The sequence below is a fragment of the Phyllostomus hastatus genome, unplaced genomic scaffold (genome assembly GCF_019186645.2).
Source record: "Phyllostomus hastatus isolate PE091 unplaced genomic scaffold, TTU_PhHast_1.1 phas_scaffold_585, whole genome shotgun sequence".
NCBI lineage: Eukaryota > Metazoa > Chordata > Mammalia > Chiroptera > Phyllostomidae > Phyllostomus > Phyllostomus hastatus.
The window spans coordinates 29582024-29601768 of record NW_025334037.1 but is presented as its reverse complement, the minus strand read 5'-3'; the positions used below and the strand labels follow the sequence as shown (position 1 = coordinate 29601768).

The 19745-nt window shown below is 48.9% G+C and overlaps 1 protein-coding gene across 3 annotated transcripts in view; it reads right to left on the bottom strand.

Moving 5' to 3' along the window:
- PTPRJ (protein tyrosine phosphatase receptor type J) overlaps positions 1-19745 on the bottom strand; it is a 150225-nt gene that overhangs the window by 13434 nt on the left and 117046 nt on the right. For all 3 annotated transcript variants that reach the window (XM_045825317.1, XM_045825319.1, XM_045825318.1), the window contains exons 7-19: positions 18640-18906; positions 17234-17491; positions 12769-13029; positions 11767-12045; positions 9074-9367; positions 7558-7689; positions 5943-6150; positions 5707-5828; positions 4496-4583; positions 2319-2360; positions 1769-1777; positions 1583-1670; positions 854-944 (exon numbers count right to left, since the gene is read on the bottom strand). In XM_045825317.1, the coding sequence (XP_045681273.1) occupies positions 854-944; positions 1583-1670; positions 1769-1777; positions 2319-2360; positions 4496-4583; positions 5707-5828; positions 5943-6150; positions 7558-7689; positions 9074-9367; positions 11767-12045; positions 12769-13029; positions 17234-17491; positions 18640-18906 (2139 nt within the window). The remainder of the gene's footprint in view (positions 1-853; positions 945-1582; positions 1671-1768; positions 1778-2318; positions 2361-4495; positions 4584-5706; positions 5829-5942; positions 6151-7557; positions 7690-9073; positions 9368-11766; positions 12046-12768; positions 13030-17233; positions 17492-18639; positions 18907-19745) is intronic.

The following is a 19745-nucleotide window of genomic DNA, read 5'->3' as shown; positions in this document are numbered from 1 at the left end:
AATCTGCTGTTACCCCTGCCAATGTGGCTGCAGACATCGTTAATTCTCGAAAACAGGAGTGAATCCAAATGTAACTCATACTCAGCTGTGAAATGTACTCGGCCCACCAGAGAGAGACGCATCTGGACAAGCAGAAGGTGTCTGTCCCTCCCTGCCTGTCCCTCCCTGCCCCTCACTCCCTGCCTGTCCTGCTCCTTCCTTCCAGAACTACTACGTTAACGGAAATAAAGGAGCAGAGAGACAGAGGGGTTGACAGCACAGGCTCTGGAGGGGGCAGGGCTGGGGGGGCGGGGGGCGCTGGGTGAAAAAGGTGAAGGGATTGGTGGTTACAGGACAGTCACAGGGGTGTACCGTACAGCACAGGAAACACAGTCAATAATATTGTAATGACTGTGTGTGGTGCCAGGTAGGTACCGGAAGTGTCAGGGGGACCACTTTGTAATGTATACGATTGTCTAACCACTGTGCTGTACACCTGAAACTAATACAAAATAATATAGTTGAGGGTCAACTGTAATTGGAAAACATTTTTAAAATTAAAAAAAATAATAATTAAAAAGCACAGGCTTGGCCCTTGTCCCTGAATGAAAGCGACAAGAGCCTGGTTCTGCCATGACTGTCTGTGTGACTTTGGACAAATCACTTGGCCACTCTGTGCCTCATACTCCTCACCTGCAAAGTGAATATTATACCACCCGTTCCCTGAGGTTGCCACAAGGACAGAATCCAATAGAATATGCCTAACCACAGTGCTTAGCACCCAGCAGGGGACGAATGCATGGCTGTGGAAGTGGCTGTTTGGTATCTTGATTCCCCTCCACCGTTCGAGGGAAGACTGCAAAAATCAACTCACAAGGCAGAACATTATTATAGCGATTTTTTCCTCTGTTCTCAGCCAGTTCCGCTGCATATTTGGGTTGATTAATTCCAACAAGCTTCAGATCCTGAAAATAAAACAAATGAGTTGTTCATTTAGCTAGTGCTCAAATATTATTTATACTGAGCACGGAGTATGGCAGAATTGAGTGGGAATACAGCATGACCGTAGCTAACCCTGTCGTGTTAAATAGCACGTATTTCCTATGCTGCAATGCGCGCGCATGTGGAGGGTGATGGGCGTGGCCACCTGGGGGCGGGGTGTCCAGCTGGTCTGGGGGTGAGGCATCTAGGGGACGGAAAGACAGAAGCTCTTTTCCAGAGACTTCACCAAACCCTCCAGAATCCACCTCCACCACACAGCCTCAGCCTCAGCCCCAGCCCCCCACCTACCCCATCTGGTGTCTTTCCGGCTCACAGAGTGCCCTAATTACTTCAGTTAACAGCCCGATAGCTTGAGTGCCCGGGTTCTGTATCTCTGCATAATCTTGGGGGATCAGCACCTCGAGAATCTAAGGTCCATCTAGGGTCTAGGCGCTCACAGCCGGACTCGGCCACAGTGCGACCCCAAGGGACACAGGAGAGCTGCTCTGCCCTCCAGGAGAATCGCCTCGCACCCAGAGCTCCACCATGAAACAAAAACGGGCCGTTTTACAACTTTCAGGAAAAACAATGCAATGAAAACACGACGTTTACAACCACGTACTTCATACTCTTCTGCAAACCCGCAGTTGGAGTCAGCCTGCTGTTTCTTAAAGTAGGCCTCAAAATTCTCCACTCGGATTAACTTGGACCTAAGAAAACAAAACAGTGTGTTAGGATTTCTACTTTCAATACGGTTGAAATAGAAAAATACAAGTTATTTTTTCTTTAGAGGAAAGAGCTTACTCACTTTTTAGGTCTTCATCATAGAAAGGGAGAGAAAAAAAAATATGCAATTAGAAAAAATGACTCAACCATGCCTCTGGAGATAAACATCTTCCCCAAACAGGAAAATATATAGTGTAATATTTTGTAGGGAGGGAAGTTGGGGAAGGGGTCAGTATAATATTATTTACAAAACTTGGCGTCAGGAAATTCAACTTCTAGACCCTGTGATATAAGTGACTGGCTTTGTAACTTCAGGCAAGTTCCCTGATCCTAGGTCTGGGTAACCTAGGCTTTAATCACAAAATACACACTTATCAGTAGAATTGTTGGTCGAATAGGGTCAGTATGGTCGCCCTTGCCACAGCAGCACGTGGCAGGGAGCCGGCTGCCAGACGCTGATAAACACACATTCCTTGCAGACAGCAAAGCTAGCAAGAACTCCTGGATGATCGTGGCCACATGTGTCAGCCAGGAAAAATGACTGCAAGTCCCACCAAAAATTCTCTAGATAGTTACTGAACAGATGGGGGACCGAAGCACTTAAAATAAAGCTCATAACTTTAGAGACTTACTTAATTTGAGAGAAGGGCAAGTCATTGTGCTTTGCATCTTTCCTGTTGCAAAAGAAAAGAAAAAAACGTTAGACAAAAAAACGTTAATTCTGTGCTTTGCCCCTTTCATGGGCCTACAGGATGCCTTCCCTTGGGACTACTTCCCACGCAGCACTCGCCCTGCGCGCTGGTACTAAGCTGAGTGGTCTAAGCAGCAAGTGCCGATTGGAAAACTGTGAGGTTCCTCTCTTTCATACCATCCAAAACCATGGCAGAATCTCACCCAAGCAGCTTTTAGGAAGTTCCTGGTATAAATATCTATCAGCAGCATTACCTTATTGTAAAGTGAGACTCATTTATTTCATACTCTGCTTCTTAGAAAGGCTTTCTGATAAGTTAATGGAATAAACTAGAAAATATACCCAGCATAGGGAAGGTAGTGAGGCACGTGACACTGTCCTGCACCCTGGGCTAACCCCCATACTGGTGTTAAAAAGAAAAAAAAACAACTTTCTGGAAGACAATTTGGCATCAGTATCAAAATGGAAAACAGGTATACCCACTGACTCAGCCACTGCCCAGCTTGGCATTTATGGGAATAATCGTGAATGGGCCCAGATCTTTGGGTACAAGGATAGATAACTATGGCAAAGGGGAAAAAGGGACATTGGTTGTAACATCCATACAGTTGAATATTCTATATCCACGTAAAGACAAAACGAAGCTGTCCACATGTCTTAAGCGAATAAAGCAAACCAGAAAAGAATGCGTACACCATGATCCCACTTCTGGGTGTGTGTGTGTGTGTGTGTGTGTGTGTGTCTTTGTGTGTCTGTGTGTGTTTGTGTGTGAGTTCTGTAATAACATCAGTGTTGAGGGTAGTTTCGTATGGGTGCTGTGATTACGGATTATCTATTTTCTTTGCTCTCCTTTTGCTTGTTTTTTTTTATACGCAACAGTATCACTTTTATTTTAACAAGATACAATAACAATGGTTTTGACCCCTCCCTTGAAAACGCAAGTATCAGCATCTGGGCAGCCCGCACTGCCTATTAAGTGAACAGGGCCAGGCGGTGGCGGAAGCACCGGGCGTGGCCGCATTAGAAACCCTGGGCGGGGGCGGAAACTCCCTGGCTGGCAGCACGGAATGACAGCGATGCATCGCAGCGGACACACAGGCTGCACACACCGCACGATCGGGCAAGAGGGTGTGCGAGGGAGAGCAAAGACCAGTCTCGAGCCCATGTCCACACTTCTGCACTCAGCTCACCCCTCATAGCGGGGCCGACCAGACCTGCCTGCCAGAGCCTCGTGCGTGAGAGATTTCATGGAGAGTACAAACCCAGGCACACGGTAAGCGCTCAAAACAGAGTTGTTGTTTTTACAATTTAACTACCTCAAGTGGCAGGTGTGCAGATGAACTAGTCCTGTAATCACAGCATACGAGGCACAAACACTATGCAAGGCACTTTTCTTTATTTAATGCTCTGCCAGGTCAGGAGTTTTATCCCCATCACAGATGAGGACACTGATGCAAACCTCCCTAACGACTAGTCAGAGACAGGGTGTGGGTTCAAAGGCGGCTAACTCTGAACCCAACTCTCTTGACACCAGAAAAGTGGTTTCTTTTGGTTTGGTTTAGTTTCTTTTTATTGAATTTATTGAGGTGACATTAGGTAATAAAATTATATAGGTCTCAGGTGGACACTTCTATAATCCATCATCTGTGTATTGTATGTTCGCCACCGCAAGTCCAGTCTTCTTCCATCACCATTTATCCCCCCTACACCGTCCACTTCCTCCCGACCCCCCTTTCACCTCTGGTAATCATACTGTTGTCTGCGTCTGTGAGTTTGCATATTTATTTGTGTGTTTCTGTGTTTTTGCTTAACCCCTCCGCCTTTTTCACCCAGCCTCAGGAAACTGACTTGTGCACCAGAACGCACTGTTTGCAAGTAGTGACCGCATTGCAGGGCCTGCCCATGGCCCGACGTCAAGGCTGGGGTCTGCTCAGAAACCCTCCAGCTGGGGGTGGGGGTGAAAGGAGACAATTCCTGCAGCCAACACCATGCATAATGGGGACATGGGGGCTCGTGACGCTATTCCTTCCAACTGCGTAAAAGTCTAAAGTTTTTCACGATAAAAAGCATCCTTTAAAAAAGGAGGGTATTATTATTATTAATATAAGTAACAGTCACCTTTTCTTTCTCCAGAAGATGAAGCCTCCAACAGCCACAATAGCCAGGGCACCAAAGATACATCCAAACACTGCTCCGCAGATGACACCTGGGAAAAGTCCAAACAGGAGCCGCCTTCTAGAGGTGTCCGCCAACCCCCAGGGGAGTCCTCGGACCCCAGACAGCGTGTGTGTGACATACACAGAGTTAAACACCTTCGGACCTAAAACTAGTCTAAGCATCTGGGTGACTTGTCCCCAGTCCCCACTAACTGGAGGTCCTGAAACAGTCACTGCTCCTCTCCCCGTCTCAGTCCCCCCAGCGGTAAATTCAGGGAATGGGGCTAGATCAGTGATTTTCAGGCTCTCACCCACGGATTTCATACTTCAGATGAAACTGCGTGCAGGGCCCATTATATAAAACAGAAAACCAGGCAGGACCCCTCGAGTTGGAGTGGGGTGGGAGTGGGGGGTGTCTCAGGGCTCGGCCCCGTTAAGGGAAGCACCGCTAGAACGCCTCGCACCTTCTGAGGCTACTCCGCACGCGTGAGCAGAGGTGTCTACAGCTCCGTGCTCAGGTGACATGAAACCCATTTCTGTACTGGGGAAGGGTGTGGAGACTCCCTGCACTTTGCTTCTGGGGCAGGAATTCTGTCCTGCAGCGAGCAACTACCCGGTGTGAAGACCAGGCAAACTGACAAGCCAGTTGGTCGGCATGACTCTGGCCTGAGGGGTGGGGGATGTATCCTGCTTGGGTCCCTGAAGCTCCTAAACCACCTCGTTCTGTGTGACAAAGGACAGGAGTGCTTGACAAGGAGTCCGAGACCAGCACATCAGGCCTGCCTCTAAGCCGCAGGGAAACCCTCTGCAAGTCACTCTCGCTCTCTGGGCGTCAACACCCACATTTCTAAAATGGGTTGGACAAGACATTTCTGTGGCCCCTTCAAGGATTCTATGCACCGAGTCGCACTGAGGGTCTGGCGCGTGGGCACCCCAATCACTGCGCCAGGGAAAAAGGACTCGGTCTGCAGCCTGAAGTGCAGCAGACATTAAGAGAAGGAGGGCGGGGGCCTTTGGGGACCTCATGGCCAGGGGACGTCTCAACTTCTGATAGAAGAAGCCAAGCAGGCCAACGCCCCTGGAGACCAAGGGAGACCGAGACACTCAGCCTTCTGTGGACACTGGCTGCGAACACCCACCGCATCGCTCACAGCACTGGGGTTCTTCCCCTACCTGGGTCCTGGGGCAAGAACACAGCCTCTGAGTAGCGACTGAAGGACACGTAGCTCCTGTTCCCATCTATGAGGAGACCGTCGGTGCCAAAGGTAATGTTGGTGAAGCCGGCCACACAAGCCCTGCGGGACGACGAAGGGGAAAGGAGGAGGCTGAGACACGTCCCACACCCAGGCCTGCGAGCTGTGCCCCCCAGGAGGCTCGGCTCCCGAAGAGGGAGACCCGGGAGGCCTTACCGATAGGAGCCCAGGGGCTCCAGCTTCCCGTTGTAATAGCCGTGCGTGTTCGACTCGTTCCCCACGTTGATTTCATACTTCAAGGCTTCAGACAAGCCCTCAGAACTTGCATTTTCTCCTGTTGTTATGAAGTATGTCACGTAAGTAGGTGAGGCCCCCTTTTTGAAATCTTCGTACGTACGGTTCAAAACCTCTGTGGACGGGTTAGCTAAGGAAGGCATAGAGAAGGGAAATCATAAGACAGTGATTGCAGAGAGAGGTAAGTCTCCCACCGTCTGGATAATGACACTGACAACGGGTGGCAGCGATGAGAGCCGCCATCCCTCAAGGACGCTTCCCATGCCAGGCTCCACTAGAATTAAGTTCTGAGCGCTTTATTTACGTTAATTCATTGAACCCCCTCAACAACCTCTTCACCTAGGTTCACTCTCCCCATCTGACAGACGGGAAAATGAAGGCACAGAAAGCAAAAAGGGCCCAAGGCCACACTGCCCACAGGGTGCAGTTGCATTTCTAACCCGGACGATCTGACGCGATCTCGCCCACCCCAGGCTGGTACCGTTCAGTCTGACCGCTATGCAGTACTGCCTGCCTCATGCAGCAAAGGCCTGAGTGTGGGATTTGCTGAAAACCTTCAGAGCAAAATGACTAGGTACTTGAAACAGACCCAAACGGAAAGACAGAGAGAGAGAGCTCAACGTCACTTCCTGAAATGTTGCTGCAGGTTTGCGAAACCAGCAAATTCCTTGTCTTTCAGGACCCCCACCCCGGCGGTGTGTTTGAGCCCCACCTTCCTCGAGGAGATGAGGACAGTCACAGGCTGAACGACTCAGAAGGAGCCGTACTGCAGTATTCGCATTTAAAGAACCACCCAAAACAACACAACTTGGCATTTCCAATCCAGGCCTTGTACAAAGCACCCACGCAGCTAGCAAAGACACCCTCGAATGGTTCCTTTCTTACTCCCAGAGAACGTGCTGGGGCCCTTTAAGGAAAAGGGGCCTTTCGTCCGCCTCCTCTCTCAGCCAGGAGGATGCTGTGTGCAAGTTCCCACTACAAATGCAAATCATTCCGTCTGCTTTCAAGAGAAAGTCACGCTTTGCCGACGATTTGTGCGTGTGCATTTGCATGTGTGTGTGTGAGAGAGAGAGTTGCTTAATACACATTCTGCCACCTACAAGATAAGCCCCCATGTTGTAAAAGAGACAAAAAACCTAGATCTGAGGTCAGTGAGTTAGGGCCCACGGACCAAATCCAGCCAGCCCGTGCCGGTAAACAACATTTTGTTGGAACAGCCGCACTCACTCTCCCTGCATCATCCAGGACTGCGTCGCACTGCCCCAGCAGAGGTGAAGAGCTGTGACCAGAAACTGTAAGGCCTGCAAAGTTCCAAATGTTTGCCATCTGGCCCCTTTCCAGAAAGTTGGTCAACCCCTGACCTAGACCATCAGGCAAATAGTAGACCCCTCCCACCTCCGTCTGCTTGCCAGGCATGGGCTACAGTGTAGAAACAGACATGTATTTGTACCTCTAATGTGCCTCAGTGGGCGCAGAAATGGGGCCCAGCCAGGGTGTCAGTCCCTGGCTGTTTAACCCGTAACGACCCCCCACTTACCTTCCCCAGTGGTGAGAATGAGAGCGTAGGCCTTGATGGGTCCGTGGCTGGCTTCAAACCCACTGAACTTGACCTTTACCGAATTGTGACTGACAGATGTGATATTAGGAGATCCATCTGGAGGAGGCGGGTCTGAAACAGAACAAACCAAACATGATCATCCAACCTCTGAAACCAAAAAAGGAGCAAAATTATTAAGGAGAGAATCTGCAGTCCCCGCCCGTGCTCCGGAGGCTGTGTGCTGGGCTCATTCAAAGCAAATCCAGAAGCAAGGGGCAGGGAAGGGACTGGCAGGGAGCCCGCCTAGTTCACAAGGACCTCCTCAGTGGCCCAGCCGCATCCCCGGGGCGGCCTCCCACACGCAGCCTTGTTGGTTGAAGGAGACCTGCCTTTCTTCTGCCCCCGGGCCCTCCCGACCCAGGGGGCCAGGTTCCCCATCCTGAGAACTGGGGCAGGAGAAGGAGATGAGTGACTGTGTGAAAGGAGCTCTGAGGTGGGGACCCGGGAGCCATATGCAGACATCTGCCCGCCGCACAGACGGCCCTGGGAGGGATCAGCCCGCTGAGAACACGGCAGCGGAGGGAGGCAGAGACGGTGGCATGGAGAGAACGCACGTTGTTCGGAGACCCGGCCGCATTCCTGCGCCGCGTCCTTGCGCACGCCCACGTCCTCACTTTGCTGGAGTAGGTTTAAAATGCTCTCCGGAGAAATCTGACCGACCCCCCTACCAGAAACCAGAAACCAGGAACCAGAAACCCCCCACAGAACGGCCCCTGGGGGTGCCTCACCTTTCCAAGCAAAGCTCGTGAAGCTCCTCCCAGAATTAACACAACGGGAAGGACATGATGAATTAAAGCTGATCCTTCTCCGCACACTTGCTCTACCTAAACTTGTCTCCCACACACAGTGTGTTTCCATTGCTATGTTCAAGATTTAGGGAGACCTGGAAAAAGGGGCTCCAGAACACCCACAATGCAATTCTCTGAACTCGCCCTGTGCCATATGGCAGCCACAGCCTCACGCAGCTGTGGGGCACTTGGAACGTAACTAGTCCAAGTTCAAAGATGCTACATGTGTAAGGTATAGACTGGACGTCTAGGACTTAGTGCCAAAAAAGAATGCAAATATCTCATTAATAACTTACTTTATACAGACTACATGTTGACATGAGAACATTTTTAATAGACTGAGTTAAATAAAATGTGATCAAAATTCACTTCAATTATTCTGTTTTACGTTTTCTTAACATGGCTCCTAGAAGACTTTGAGCTGTATCATTAAATCATAATATAATATATTACATGAGGGTCACATTAGATTCTATTGGACAGCACAGCCCTAACCTTGCTTAGCAAACCTTCAGCTCCAGTGGGGGACACTGGAGGTGGTGTCCTCGTGCCTATGTGTCCACTATCTCAGCAGAGACTTCTGACCAAGGCCCCCACACTTCCCCCTAGGCCAGCTGCTCCAGGGTAACCACAATGCCACCAGGCCACCCTGCCGCCCCAAAGCCCACCTGTGATGCTCGTGATGCAGGAGTTTTGGGTAGGGGGTGCCGTCTTGTTACAGGACAAGGCGGTGATGTTGATGTCATATGAGGTAGAGAAATTCAAATGTGTGACTTCCGTCCAGTACTGAGCTCCAGCCTCCTCCGGGGGGCAGCCCTCCAGGTATGTCTCGTTCCTCCAGTCTCCTCTGCTGACCTCCACCTGAAAGCCCGTGCTGGTGCCGGGAGGGCAGGCCCACCTCAGAACCAAGGTCGGCGTTTTGGGGACCACCTCACACTGGAAGGAGGCTACCGGGGCCGGATCTGCAAAGCAAGCACAGCTCCGCGTGAGACTCTGGGGCTTCTGCCTTTGCCAACGGGAAACCTTGGGGAACAATAGAATCCTGGCCCATCCATGCTGAGGGGGCAAGCGTGTAATGAGGCAGAAGAGGCAGAGGATGGCCTTGAATCGGGCATGACTAAGCCATGTGACCTTGGATCCTGCACGTGACTGCTCTGAGCCTCGGCTTCAGGACTCTGAGGATTATGTGAAGCAAAGGCTGTCGGTCACCGAACCAGGAAAGAACAGGGCTCCGTGAGAGGTGGCTCTGTCATAACAGTATGGTGATAGCAGCTCCTTTGCCTACAGCATCTTATTCAGGGTGAATCAGATGAGGCTTCCAGAGACTAAGTATTGGGTTGGCCAAAAAGTTTGTTTCTTTTTTTTTTTCTGTAAGATGGCTGTAGTAGTGCTTAGCCATCCTTAACTTCATTCAGGACAATTTTGCTAGATCGTATTGTGACAATTGTCCTATCAGCATGCATTTAAAAAAATAAACATCAAAATGGGTAAATTTTTGTGTAGCCACTTTAACATTGAAGATGGGAGAAAATGCACATTTTGCCTTATTATGCTTTTATTATTTCAAGAAAGGTAAAAACACAACTGAAACGCAAAAAAAGTTTTGTACAGTGTATGGAGAAGGTGCCGTGACTGAACACATGTGTCAAGAGTGGTTTGTGAAGTTTCATGGTGGAGGTTTCTCGATGGACGATCCTCCACAGTCAGGTAGACCAGTTGAAGTTGACAGCGATCAAATTGAGACACTGAGAACAATCAATGTTATGCCACGCGGAGACAGCTGACATACTCAACAACCCAAATCAAAAACTCCATATTAATGCCCTGGGGGAGAACATCATCATTGCTTTAATGCTGCAGTGGTTTTTAAAGGAGGAGGGCAAGTCATCAAGTGCAACCCCCTCATCCTCCACCGGAGGCCGGGCAGGGCGACCTGCCCAGGGCACACCTGCTCCCACAGCCCCTGTCCCATCCACCCCAGTCCCAAACGCTCACAGAGACTTTTCTCCTGGTTTGCGGCTGCAATGATTATAGCTAAGAGAAGTGTCAGAAATGGAAGCCACCCAAATACTAAAGACCAGAGTCTAGACCAGGTGGGATGGAGCCCGAGTTAGCAAAGGTGACTCAAGGATGCAGGGATTTCTTTCACTACTCTATATGAAAGGTCAGAGGTCATTGAGGTGCCAGCTCCTACACTCTCAGGGAGGCTGATCCAGTGAGTCTCCCGCCTTCCAAATCAGCCGGAACACACCTTAATGGCTTGGTCTAAGGAATGGAAGGTGCAGGTGCAAAGAGAGTGGAGAATAAGGTGGTCCCTGGGCCACAATCAGAGCTGTGAAGTCCTCATAACCGTCTGCAAAACAGTCCCTGGGCTACTCTCCGGAAGCTCCCTCCACCAACCACAGGGCTCCCCTCCTCGTGACCACACCTTTTGCAGTGAGAGATGAGGACCAAGAAAGGTGAAAAGCTGGGCATCCATTTGAAGAACACCCTTTGCATCTGCCTTGTGGAAAAGCCAAACTATCTACATTACAATCTAGACGTCATCCGTGCCCCAGCCATTCCCTCTGGGGCAGGAGTGTCAAACTCATGTTCACCGGGGGCCCCATCAGCCTCGCCGTTGCCTTCAAAGGGCCGACTGTGATTTCAACTCCTCGACAGTTAAGGAGCAGTTACATTTATACAGTCCTAAAGTTATGTCAGCCCTTTGAAGGCAACAGTGAGGCTGATGTGGCCCCCAATGAACATGAGCTTGACACCCCTGCTCTGGGGCCTCGCCGCCCACCCCTCACTTTCTTGCTCCTGTGCACCCACTCCTGCCACCCTGGCCTCCTGCTCCTCCTTTGGCACAGCAGGCACCCGCCAGCCTCAGGGCCTTTACACCAGCTGCTCCTCTGCTTATAACGCTCTATGCTCTGAAGTCACACAGCTGGCTTTCTACTTCCTTCAGAGCTTTGCTCAAAGGTCACCTTTTCCCTGACGCCTTCCCTGGGCACCCTCAACAAACATCTACTATCCCTCTTCCTTGGTTTTTTCCCCTCTCCATGGCAGTAATCATCAAGCTACTAACTAATTTATCTTGTTCATTATGTCTTCCCCTCCAGAATAAAAGTTCCAGGAAGGCTGGGACGTATCTGAGTCATTTTAAAGTGCCTGGCATACAGTAAGTGCTCCATAAATATTTGCAGGATGAATACAAGATGAAGGCAGCAAGGCAGCCCTAATAAGCTAACAGGATGTCTCTGAGAGCTCCGTGTCTATTGTGACAAACCACACAAAAGTTGACAAACCAAAGTCTGGGGCGGACCTCCCTGCAAGGCCCCCACCAGAAGAAGTCCCAGAAGCATCTGCGGCTACTCACCGGTACAGAATGACTGCCAGCCAGGTCCCAGTGACTCGGTGACTTCTCCCACCCGGGCGAAGATCTGTACGGTGTACCCTGAGCCAGGTATTAAATCGGGGACTGTAGCACCAGTGATGCCAACACCCGTGACTACTTCAGTGGCGTTGCTGGAGTCCCCTTCCCGCTCAATAAGAAGGCGGTAGGTGTACATGCCAGAGTCATTGTCAGAGTTCCGCCAGTGGAAGGTTGCTGTGGTGGTGTTGGTGCTGATCTTAACATCAGACACGTTGCTGGGCCCTTAGTGAAAACAAAATAAATTTTTTTTATAAAAAGCACAGATTAGCCTGAATGCAAGGACTCTTTTATAGGCTTCATCTACAAATAGCCTGGCTCCTTTCGGGAAAGAATGAATAAATCTAATATTTGCTGACTCAACTGATAGAAGGCGTCTCAAAAAGACACTCAGAAAATAATTATACAGATTAAATTCTCAAAAGAATAAAGTTTTTCATGCTTCTTTGAACACTTCAAGCGTATCTGCAGTTCTCAAGATATAATTGCTTATCTGTTTCTGAAACCTGAGTAACAAAGAGAAAACATACACTGGAAAGAGTATAAGCTAGCATCTCGACCACACATTCACTGGGGCTGACTGACAGCAACGGCCCTCCCTCACCGCGGCATATAAAGCTCATCCTCTGAGCAGACTCTCCCCACACCAACGGGACAAGGAGCCTCTGCTCCTGTCTGGGTGCCCAAGGAATGAATGAGATGGTGTATGTTTCCCATGCTTATGGGATCGCTTCCTGCTTCCAAAGACAACCCCACGTCCACAAGGTTCAGCACCAGTGCCCGGTGAGAAGAGCAGAACCTCTGCTGAGGCCAGTATTTTCCGTGTAAGTCGTTTCACAGTTGACCTGGAGCCCAGCAACAAGGGCCTCTTAGCCAATGCCTCCTTCCCACCCTCCAAGTCAAAGTCAAGGAGAACACGCCCTCAAGAGGGCCTCCTAAGACACTCACGTGTGTACTGCAGAAGGGAGCCGGGGTGCCCCAGGACGCCTTTCACTTCTGGAACAATTGTGATGTTATACAAGGTGCCCGGGGTCAGGTCCCTGAAAGTGAAGGCTCTGTGAGAACTGTTGTGGGTCTGGTTAGCGCCGTCCGCAGAGCTCAGGTGTAAGTGGTAGATGTAGTCCGAGGCGTTGTCTGTACTCTGCCACTCCAACCGTATCTCAGCCGTGGTGACGTGGACCACGCAGATGTCACCCACTCCACTGGCGCCTGGTCGGAGGAGAGGAAGGAAGACAGAAGTCTGTCATTGAGCATCGTGACCTCCAGCTTTACTTCAAAGTGTCTGTCAAGAGGATTTGCTGTTTCGCCATCAAAGTCTCAAATGAGCTCACGAGGGGCAAACTCCAAAATGCAGGTGAGAAGCTCGCACGCTCTGTTCTTTCAAGAATTGTGGCTCCCACCTAATGCAGAGGGACTTACCGGTTCCCCACTCAGTTCTTTGGGCCTTTGCTTTTGTCCTAAAAATGCCCCCCGTGGGGGTTTTCTAGAGTAAAAATCACGTTCAGTTTCCTGACCTGAGGGCTGGTGACCAGATGGGTTCAAGTTTGTGAAAATTCATCAAACTATGCACTTAGGATATGTGTGCTTTTCAGGTGTATGTTAGTCACAACAAACTCTTTGTCTTCAATCATTCCCTCAAAAGAAAACGTCTTCCTGAAACACGGCCATACTTACCAAAAACTGACATGAAGAGTTGATATTTACTAAGCGGGAACCTTTGAGGCCAGGGCGGGGAGGGGGGAAATGCACACGCCCTCCACTGTCAGAGATAGGGGTCAGAAGAGGAGGCACCCACCTGAGCACCCTGGGGCCCGTCCATACTATGAGCTCACCTCTACACACTAAACCAGCTACAGTACGAATGCAAAGATTGGGGCCTGAAAATAACTAAACACAACTCAGTGGCAGTAAATACATTCAGAGTGTTGTGTAACCATCACCACAAAGTATCTGCACCCAAAACAGCTCACCATCCCCAACACGAACCCTGTCCCCATTAAACAACTACTCCCCAATCCTCCCTCCCCCAGCTGCTGGCAACCTCTGCTCCACCCTTTGTCTCTGTGAACTTAACTATTCCAGATGCCTCATATAAGTGGAATCACACAATTTATGTGCCCATCTGCATCATAATGTTAATGTTTTTAAGGCCCAACCACGTTGTAGTATGGGTCAGAGTTTCATTCTGTTTCATGGATGAGTACTATTCTATCGTACGGATATGCCACATTTTATCTATCCAGTCACCTGCTGACGGACCCTTGGTTGCTTCCACCTTTTGACCACTGTGAGTCATGCTACTGTAAACACTGGTGTACAGATAACTGTTCAAGTCCCTGCTTTCAATTCTGAAAAAGAATTGGAATTGCGGGGATCATACGGTATGTTTCCCTATTTCAAAATTGCCTTCAATGCTGTTACACTTATTTTCCCCACTAACAAAAATAAAAGTTCTCAACAGTAGAATGGTAATCCCCTAGGAGTCTACTGCATTCTTCCAACTCGTTCATTTTCGTTCAATGAGACCCAGTTATAGGCAATAGTACAAGAGATGCCCTCTTCTCACGAAGAGTCCTTAATGACTTTGCATCTGCACCATATCAAAGTGTCAGTCCACACTGTGGTCCAAACTCAGTCTCCAAAGCCAGACAGAGGCCAGTTCACTGCTCTGTCACTCTGGGCTAGTTACTTAAGCTGGCAGAGCCCCCACTTTCTGCTCTGGAAGACAGAGATGATAACAGCACCCACCTCATGAAGTTGTGTTAAGAAATTTTTAAATATAGGATGAAAACCCAGCGTTTTGCACACCCCTAATATATTATATTATTATTACATTAAGTTCTGGGCATTGGCAAGCCCCACGATATCAAGTCCCACGATATCAAGTCCCACAATCTCTTGTGACCAGTATCAACATTCTAAAAAGAGAGAAGAAATATACGAGGTCTGTCTGGGGAAAGTCCAGCCATTGTTACTATAATGAGAAGCTGGCACAATAGTGATGTACCCTGGCAGCCAAGGAGAGCAGACTGGAATGTGCATGCCTGAACAGCGACGACTTCACGGTACTAGTCAGTGGGAGCAGTAGACCTCACTGAGTGAGTGAGCGTGTGTACTGTGTGGCCACCACATTCCCAATCACTGAGTGAATAGAGCAACGAATCTGCATCACATTTTGCGTTAAGTTTGAACATTCCTCTGCAGAAACTATTTGGATGATTCAGAAGGCCTCAGTTATTGGGCAACCGGTGACTGGCAGCTTCATCACAACAATGTACCCACGCATGCATCATGTCTCCTGCAGAGTTTTTTGGTGAAACATCAAATCACCCAGGTGACTCAGCCACCCTACAGCCCATATTTAGTGCCCTGCCACTTCTGGCTTTTCCTAAAACTAAAATCACCTTTGAAAGGGAAGAGATTTCAGACCATCAATGAGACTCAAGAAAATACGACGGGGCAGCGGATGGTGACTGGGAAAACTATATGACGTCCCAATGTGCCTGCTTTGAAGGGGACTGAGACATTGTTGTCCTACGTACGATATTTCTTGTATCTTGTATCTTCTTCAGTGAATGTCTATTTTTCACAGTATGTGGCTTGATACTTTCTGGACAGACCGTCACATGTTGCTAAGGGCTCCATCTCAGCAAGTTCTAATCTAAAATTCAGGCTTAAAAAAAGGAGCTACTGCATTTCATCTGAGGGATGCATTTTAGCAGTCCCCGTCTTCCGGGAGCAGATCTTCCAAGTGACTATCCATCCTTCCCCCAGCCAACAGAGCTGAAGAGACCTGAACACCCTGAGAATCTGAGAAGCCCAGCTGATTGGGCTTCCACGTGTAGCTCAAGGACTGAGTCTCCTTCCTGCGTCTTTCCTCTCTGCATGAAAAATTTCAGTTCTCTCGCAACCCAAGATCAAGGAATCCGGTATGTTTTCCAAACTTTCCAACATGTCTGACTTTGAATTTTAGAAACAATGATGAACGATCAAATTGTTTTCATAAAACGCTTTTGTCAATTATCAATCAGCCTTCCAGAACTAACGGTACCACTGCATCCCAACATCGTTTATGAAAAACTGTCAGTAATCGATCTGTCCAGCAGTAGGAGAGTAAATAATTTAGGATGCATCCAGGCCAGTGATTCTCAAAAATCTGGATCTTAGGCTTACCTTCTTAAACATTAGTAAGGCTCTTAGAGAAATTTGGGTCATGGAAGGTGCATTCATATTTATTTTATTAAAAATTAAAAATGAGGACATTTTTTGCCCTGGCTGATGTAGCTCAGTGGATTGAGCACAGACCTATGAACCAAAGGGTTGCTGGTTCGATTCCCAGTCAGGGCACATGCCTGAGTTGTGGGCCAGGTCCCCCAGTAGTGGGTGCGTGAGAGGCAATCACATATTGATGTTACTCTCTCTCTCTTTCTCCTTTCCTTCCCCTCTATGAGTAAATAAATAAAATCTTCAAAAGTAAAGTAAAATATATAAAAAGAGGAAATTTTTAAAACATAAGACTATACAAGCTGTTGGGGTGATGGTGTCATCCCGTGTCGTGTGGCGTCTGGAAAACTCCACTGGACTCTCATGATGAAAGGGTGAGAGTGAACATAGCAAAAACACCTTAGTGTTGTGATGATAATACCCCCAAACTCTTTGACTGAATCTAGGAGATTCCCAGAGATCTCGGGATCACGCTTTGAAAACCACTGATCTGGCCCAGGGCCAACAAATCTTTTCCATAAGGCCACAGAATAAATATTTTAGGCTTTGTGGGCCATATATGTTCATATTCTTTATTGCAATTATACATTTCTAGCACAAAAGAAGCCATAGACAGTACATAAATAAATAAACATGGTTGTGTTCCAATAAAACTATTTACAGAAACAGGTAGTTGGCCGGGTGTGGCCCGTGGGCCATTATCATCTGCGGGCCCCTGATCTGGACAATGGAATGCCAGGAGGGTATGAAAATTATCCTGTAGAAATACAGAGTATTCGTACTGACAGAGGGGAATGCTTATAGTAAAATGGTATGTGGGGAAAAAAGCAGATTATACAACCTCAGGTGTGTTTGTCCAAGAAAACATAGGTGTGGATACACACCATACATAGGTGTGGATACGTGTGTGTATGTGTGCCTACATATATCTTTAGATTATTAATCATCATACATCAAAAGTTACCAGTGGTTATCTCTGATTGATGGTTTATATGTGATTTTCTTCTTTTTCGTGCCTGTATTTTATAGAATGGAAATGCATTACTGTCATTGTAAGGTGCTCTTTTTTTAAAGATTTTTTAGATAATTGAAAGAAAAGCAATATTTGGAAAAACTGGCATTTGTAAATTACACTGATTTCCTTTGAGAAACATCACTGTTTCGCAGAAAACACAGCCGCTTGGCTTACCAGTCATGCTGCAGATGCTCCAGGAATCCCCTTCAGTCCCATTGCGTCCTACTGGAAATACTTCAAAACAGTACTCGGTGCCAGGGTATAAGTTACCAATGGAAATACTGCTTTGGTTGGTTCTTTCCGTCCGAGGTATTCCAGCTCCGTCCTGCCTGGTCAGTATCTTAAAGGAATCCGAGTCTTTGCTGCTCCAAGCTAAGCCAATACTCCTGGTGCTGATAACCGTGACTCGAAAGTCAGAAACTGGACCAGGACCTGCGGGAAGAAGTGAAGGACTAGATAAGAATCTCCCTCCAGGTGACAAGGAGGACTGAACCTCACCAAATGTCCACACCGAGATTCAGCAACACCTGACCTCTCTTTTCTTCTTCTTTGTCCTGTCACCTACAACACAGACCTGCTCAGAAAGCGGTACTTTGGCCACTGCGAGAACACTCGGCTACGAGAGTGCAGAAACTGTTAGCCTAGGTGTTCAAAGTCATTCACAGGAAATGAGAGGAGGCGTGAACCCCAGAGGTGAGGGCTCAGGGTCCAGAGTAGGACCTTGGTGGTTGCCAGTGTGCTTCCAGGGAAAGAGCAGACATTCAAGGAAAGCATTCTTGTGGGACCAGCCCTGGGTCCAGAGACAGGCACCCCGGGTTCAAGTCCCCCCTCCACCACTGGCTAGCTCTGGGCAAACCATTCGGGCGTGCTGAGCCGTAGTTTTCTCCCCTGTGAAACAGGGATCCCAGTGCCTACCCCAAAAGCCACTGCTATCTCAATACTACCATGGTACTAGACTACTCCACTGTTGATACACCATTACCGTTCTATTTTAAGTTATTGGACCTTCTTCAGAACAAAGAGCTCTTAACATGCTGCCTGTCATCTTATCTTTAAGGGACAGTTAAGCAAACAAGGGATGAGACACAGCTGTGCCCTGCCTCATTATAATGTCAGCATCTTAAGGACAAAAAGACATGAATATCCAGGTTGTCTTTGTCTCCTTGTAGCAAATCACTCCAGGCCTCTCCCACACTACAACCATCTTTATAAGCACAGGCTGGAGTTGACACACCCCAGCTGTTTGATTCCACCTCTGTCACTTGCCAGGTGTGACACCTGCCTACAGCACCTCCCTCAGCCTTGACTTCCTCGTCCGTAAAGCAGCCAAATACCAACCACGTGACAGGGCTGTGAACATTCACTGAGACAGAGCAGGGAAAGGCCATCACACCACGCTGGGCATGAGGCAGGGCCAGTCAATGATGGCCGTTACTAAGTCCAGATCCTGAAGGGACAAAGCCCAGTGAGTCACACGCTCAGCTGGGCTTCCCTGGAGGGCAGGGACAGAGCCTTGTGCCTGGGCCTGGTGCGGGGCAGGAGGCAGGAAGGAAAGGCTAGCAAACAACGTGTGAACTCACGGGTGTACACTTGGAGGAAGCCCGGCGTGCCCTCAGAACCGTCCTGGAAGGAAGCATGCACCGTGATGTTGTATAAGGTATTCGGGCTGAGTTCAGTGAGGACAGTCTGAGTCTTATTGACGGTGAAGTTGAAGAAATCAGTGTCCCCAACAACGTTTATGTTGTAGGTGTAGAGCGAGCATGACCCATTATCATTCATTTTCCATGTCAGGGTCAGGCTTGTGGCACTGATGTTGGCAGCTTCGAGGTCCAAAACCTGAAAGGAATCTGTGAAGACACAAAAGGAGTTCACAACAACCAGAATGGCCAAGCCAGAGAGAGAGAGAAAGAGAGGGAGAGAGAGAGAAGGACAGAGGGAGAGAAGCTGTCATCAGGGCACGCCATCCAGTCTAAGAAACACTCTCAGTGATGGTTCCTTCCTATCCCATTTAACCACAACACACACAAATGTATGGGGGTCCCAGCAAAAGTCAGGCATCTTCTTCTACTAGAAACAACCTGGCCAATTGCAGCTGCATAGTTGCTCTTTGTTCTTCTTGTGACATGGTGGACTCCTCAGTGGGCAGCTGACTGTACATTACCTGTGCAGCACCCAACCCCCTCTTCTGAATGGCACCCCATAGCCCCTTGGTGGGAGGAAGTGCCTGCCACCCATGCAGAAGCTGGGGGGACAGCATCTCCTATCTCCAGCACAAAAATCCAGAAAGCAGGCATGTGACACCCTCTCCATTCTGGGAATTTGAATCCTGAGAGAGAGCCAGGTCCAGTGTGGTGCGGCCCCCCAGAGTTTTCTGGATGCTGATCTGTTTTCTGTCCTTGGCCCTCCAGCCCCGACCCCGTGCCCTCTCTTCTGTGGGCCTATGACAGCCATTCAGAATAGATGTACTTTTGGATAATACAACCAGACTCAGGTCATGCTGCCTGCGGCCAAGCCCCCAGGAGCTACAGTGCTGTAGGGTTTGCTCCTGACCCACAGAGCCCGCCAGGTGCCTTTCCAAGCATGTGTGTCTCTGTTTCCCATCTATACTGGAATTCCCTGAGGGCGGGGGCTGTGTGGTTTCTTTGCCCCCTCATCAGCATCAGTCCAAACAGCCTTCAAGCCCTGG